General features: G+C 22.4%; 1 protein-coding gene across 1 annotated transcript; it reads left to right on the plus strand.

Annotated features, from left to right (window-relative positions):
* Nucleotides 1-831: 831 nt before the first annotated feature.
* LOC114932959 (uncharacterized) lies at nt 832-5,245 on the plus strand. The gene is made up of 11 exons (XM_085483532.1): nt 832-1,197; nt 1,616-1,801; nt 1,878-2,060; nt 2,176-2,274; nt 2,461-2,544; nt 2,911-3,150; nt 3,238-3,312; nt 3,447-3,539; nt 3,609-3,799; nt 3,951-4,110; nt 4,700-5,245. Exons 2-11 carry the CDS (start codon nt 1,618-1,620, stop codon nt 4,828-4,830), a joined length of 1,440 nt encoding a protein of 479 aa, XP_085339658.1. The 5' UTR covers nt 832-1,197; nt 1,616-1,617; the 3' UTR covers nt 4,831-5,245.
* Nucleotides 5,246-5,597: the final 352 nt, after the last annotated feature.

Raw genomic sequence — 5,597 nt, forward strand, 5'->3', positions numbered from 1 at the left:
TACATTTGACTGGGACAATATTAAAATTATGGATCATGAAAAGAATTACCAAAAAAGACTAATATCTGAAATGATCCACATTAAAGAACAGAAAAATGGAATTAATTTAAATACAGACACCGAATTGTTAGACAGTAGTTATTTTGACATACTTAAAAAATTTGCTGAATCATAATTTAGAAAAAACATTGGTAATAAATAAATACATCACGCTCTCTATTTTGACATTTGGTATTCAGACTTCGCAACACACACTTGAAATATCGGGGAAAAGGACTTGTTAAAACGATAATGTAAGTTGAAAGATTTTTTAATATTTTCTGACATTGATTTAATTCGCGTATTATATCCGTAGCATGCTCAAATGTCGCATAACTTGGCATCTCAGACCAATCGCCTTGCATATCTATTGGTCAACAGCGAAGAATCGTTTCAATTTTATATTTTAATATTTAACTAACTTTGTATTTTTAACATCTAACTTTATATTTTAATATTTAATTTTTATGTATTGATAAAGACTGTAGTGCAGTCGAAACGTTTACAATTTATATCGATTCTGTAACGGAATGTTAATTTAATGATTTAACTATTAATAAAAAAATTTTTACATCTTATTTATTTGCTCGTTTAGTTGGCCTACTATATATGATTGTTTAATTTTGTTTAATTCATACGAGCCTTTCATTAATTAATATAAAAGTACTTCTAATTTATATTATGTTTATATTATATAATTCGTCTTTGTAAAATAAAAATTGATTTTAAAATGATAACAAAGCTATTACATGTAATTTATATAAATATAAAAAGTAATATTAAAAATTATATTTAGAGAAATGATAACATTATCATAAATATATTTATATAAGTATTTAACTATTTATGTGTGTATCGATCGCTGAAGGTTTCAAACTGTGTTTCATATATATATGTATATATATAATATATATATATATATATATATATATTAGTGATTAAATATATTAGTGATTAAATAATATCGTGAAGATCTGCGCATAATTGCGGTTTAGACGGAGTGTATACGGAGTATACCATCAAACATATAATCGCTATCAAAATTGGAAAGAGAGCCGGATTTTTTATAATTTTTTATGTATGTGCTTCTACGAGCTGTAACGAGTTGCAACATAATTTTTCCTCAAATCGGTATTAAACGTTAAGTGTGTAATATAGGTAAGTTTAATAGACTTTTATTTGAGATTATACTTAACACATAAAAAGTTTTTTTCTCAAAATCATATTATTGTAATTTATTCAGATATGTTTTCTTCCAAAAATTAAGTGCTATATATATTACTTTCTAAAAATCATTCTAATTATATAATTTCAATTATATATTTTCAATTATATAATTATATAATTTCAATTTATTAAATATTTTATTTATAAGTAAAAAATTCTAACTATATCTTCAACACTGCTTGATTAATATTTATAGAAATTATTTTTATTTAATATGATTAAATTATTATTTACAACAGTTAACATGATGATAAAAAATTATATATACATATATTGCGATATTATTAATAAATTTACTTTAGAATAAATCAAGATTATTTTTTTCAAAGTGAAACATTTTTAATTTCAGAAATGTATTTTGTTGTATTTTGGATAGAATGGAGTGCTACGATACCAAGTTGTTGGTTATTTATGGAATCCAAAACTTTCAAATGGCCACCCAAACCTAAAAATCCGACTCATTTATGCATTAAAGCAATATTACCAAAAGAAGATTGGGATACGATTCATTATACTAGATTTATAGGACCATTTGGTAAGTTTAATGTTAATTTAATATCAATTATTTTATATTCAAATATTTTTATTGTATTCTTTATATTATTTTGAAGCTACATATAATGAAGCCAGAGATATTGAAATCCAAGCTGTTGATATTTCGACTAATGATGAAGATGCATTGCAAGCACTTGCAACAGTTAAAGTAACTAACAATAATAAGCCACTTTCTGTAAAACGTGCGATCAATAAACCGCGCCGTCTTTATTCTTCTGACGAAGAAAATCAGAAATCATGTAAGCATTTAAATTCATTTTAAATTTATAAATTAATAAAAATTGTATTTTTTAATATTTTTCTCTTCTAAATATTTACATTTTAATTAATACTATTTTATAATATTTTTTATAGATGTTAAAAATGAAAAACTTCTAAAATCTATAAAAAGTAATAGTTTTCCTCATCAAGACGAAGATGAAGATAAAGAATCTGATGAAGATTCAGAAAAAGGTCTAAACTCTCATATAGTAAATCATTAAAAATATTCACTAACTAATTATACTTTAATAATAATAATATTTAGAATATTAATCGGTTCTCGAAATCAACATATAATATATATATATATATATATATATATATTATATATTTAATAATAATGTTTGTTATTTAATATATTCACATATTTTCTTATAGATGTTCAAAAGAATTTTCAAAAACCTCCAATCCAATATATTCCAAAAAATAAGAAAAAGGAAATCATAAGCGAAGTTGCAGCAGGTGCGATGATAAAATTTTGAAGTCCCTGTTTATAATAGAGAAAATATTAGGAATATTAAATATTAAAAATAGGAATTATTTTAAAATAATAAAATTTTTAAAATAATAGACTGATATACAAATATAAATTCGGGTATAAAGGGCTCCTATACTTTTATTAAGAATTCTTTACCCGAATTTGTATTTGTATATTAGAGTCCTTTATTTGTAAGATTTTATAATTTTAAAATAATTACTATTTTTAACAATAAATATTTATTTCTAATATTTTTTTATTGTGCGCAGGATTTAAATTTATATTTGTTTGTTCGATAAAATTTAAATATTTAAATTTTGAAAAAATGCACTTAATTAAATTTTTCATAGGTGTATCAAACAGTTTTAATAATAGTGAAGAAAACAACAATTTGATAACAGTTCCTGAAAGTCTACCTCTGGAATATGGAGATCTCTTTTCTCAGGATTCATTTCTAATATTAAAAGAATTTGAGAATGAGCCAATAAACAATAATGTTAAAGAATATAATAATGAAACACAAGATATGTTTGAAGTAAAAGATGATGTAAATAATACAAATCAAACATCGACGCGACAAAATGAATTTGGTAAGTTAAAAAATACAGAAATTTGGAATAAATTTATAATAATATTAATTTTTTAAATATTTTTTAACACAATAATTTTCTTTGTAGATTCATCTCAATTGGATAACAAGAAAATATATCAATTAAAAGAGAAACCAATTATTCGTAGTATCGTTGAAACCAGTAAGCTTCATACATTCAATAAATATTAATAATATGATGTAATGTGAATTACATATATATGACTTATAAATTATTCTGTTATTTTGATAGAATTGTCGTACCTCTAACAGTTAATATATCAAAACAAATTTCAGATATTAGGCTCGATAAAAATTATGCACATCCACAAACCAATGTTGAAGGACGAAACAAACAACATACACATGAACATCATGACTTATGTTGCAGTAAATACAATTACAAATTTTTGTCTGTTCAATAATTAAATTGTCTTATTATATCTGATTTTTTTATAGCACCATGTCGTACAGATATTCAAGCAATTAAAAAAGCAATAAATTCTATTTATCTTCTTGTATTGGATATAAGTGAAGGGCCTCGCAATGATACCAATAATCTGACCTTAAACTTGCCTATTACGACAGAAAAGGAATTAAACGATATTGAAATATTGCTGAAGGAAGATGCTGTAGCTCGTTCACAATATGTAAGTGTTTTGTTATTGTATTTCAACATTTATTTAATTTTAGTGTGTGTGTACTCTAATTAAACTATGTCTTGTTAATTTATTTCTAATTAATTTTGGCATCAAAAATGTTATTACATATTCTTAATCAAAATATTATTGCATTTTACAGAAAAAAATGATTAAAAACATTGGTGGTACAACGTTTGAAAAGCATGTACGAAATGCTTTAACTGCAACCTTGATTGATCAAATGGCATATAAAATATCATGGACAGGACAAAAGAATACGATAAGCGTAAAAGAAATGAAGTTTATTGATTTGATAATTGGTATCTATCTTTTTTTGTACTATTTATTTATCATTTTCTTTTAGAGAGTATGTTTTAAGACAAATCGCTTGGATATTTATATCTTATTAATTTTTTATGAAAACGAAATGTCTTATTTTTGATTAACATATTTTATCTATACTATTTCTATAATCATTAATAATACTATTTTAAATTTCCTTTTTTTATATACATTTGATAATAGTTTACTGTATATAAAGTTAAATTTTTACTATACATCACTTTAAATAATTGTTTATAACGACAAATACATTTTTAGACCGTAAGAATATATTCAATATTAAATCAGTCAATAAGGAAACTTAATTTTAGCATGTTCATTTATTATCAATTATACATCATAATACTTAATTATGATGACAGTATGACTAAAATATGATTTGATAATAGAATTTTCTCACAATTTTTAATACAAACTTTATAAATACTGGCATTGCTGTTATATACAAAATTTTTGTTTAAATGTTTATTAGTATAATTTGGAAAGGTTCAGAATATGATAATCGAGTGCTTTATATATTCTAAAATATATGTGTGTTGTACTTATAATTTAATTTTCTTATTTCAGAAACCATAATTAATTGTCGAACTGATTCTACGATTGATAAAATACAAGCCGTTATTAAATCATGGTTACAACATGCTGGCGATCGTCTTCCTAAAGAAGGAACAAAAAAAAATAAAAATAATTTAAAATAATTTTTCGTAAATCTAATTTTACTTTACATACATTTTATAATTATATGTAAAAACAAAAATGTTTTTTTAAATGATTACTATTAGTAATTTTCACTTCAAACACATTTTAGTTACGTGAAAACAAAAATATTTTATTTTTTTTAAATAATTACTAATGTTTTTTAAATAATTATTATTATATGAACATTATATAATATATTGTTAATTATTATTAGTGATTTTCACTTCAAACACAAATTTCCAGTTATGTGAAAACAAAAATATTTTATTTTTCTTTAAATGATTATTAATGTTTTTTTAAAAATAATTATTATTATATAAACATTATATAATATATTGTTAATTAATATTTTAATATTATTTATATTTAAAAAATATCAAAATAATATAAATAATAATATAATAAATAATCCAATGATTTATTTATTATTTCAAAGTAGCCATCATTGAAAAATATGATACTGAAATTAGTTTAATATATCTCTAATATAAAATGGTTTGTTTTAAATACTAAAGTCTCTAAAAATCGATTGAATTTAATTCTAGCGCATAGAGTTATCGCATTTAATGGCTATTAAACAAATTTCAGTGTCACTTTTAAAAAGCCATTTAATAATATAATTTTATGTAAGCAGATGACAATTCAAAAGAAGCTTCTGGTGAGATATTTAGCAAGCTTTCCAAATAAGGGAAGGATATATGAACGACAATATGAATATAAGGATCTCTGTCCTTCATTATCAAAACCTCTCTTTGAGGAGCTCACT

This window comes from Nylanderia fulva, unplaced genomic scaffold (genome assembly GCF_048542155.1).
Source record: "Nylanderia fulva isolate GAGA-0341 unplaced genomic scaffold, ASM4854215v1 Scaffold256, whole genome shotgun sequence".
Lineage (NCBI taxonomy): Eukaryota > Metazoa > Arthropoda > Insecta > Hymenoptera > Formicidae > Nylanderia > Nylanderia fulva.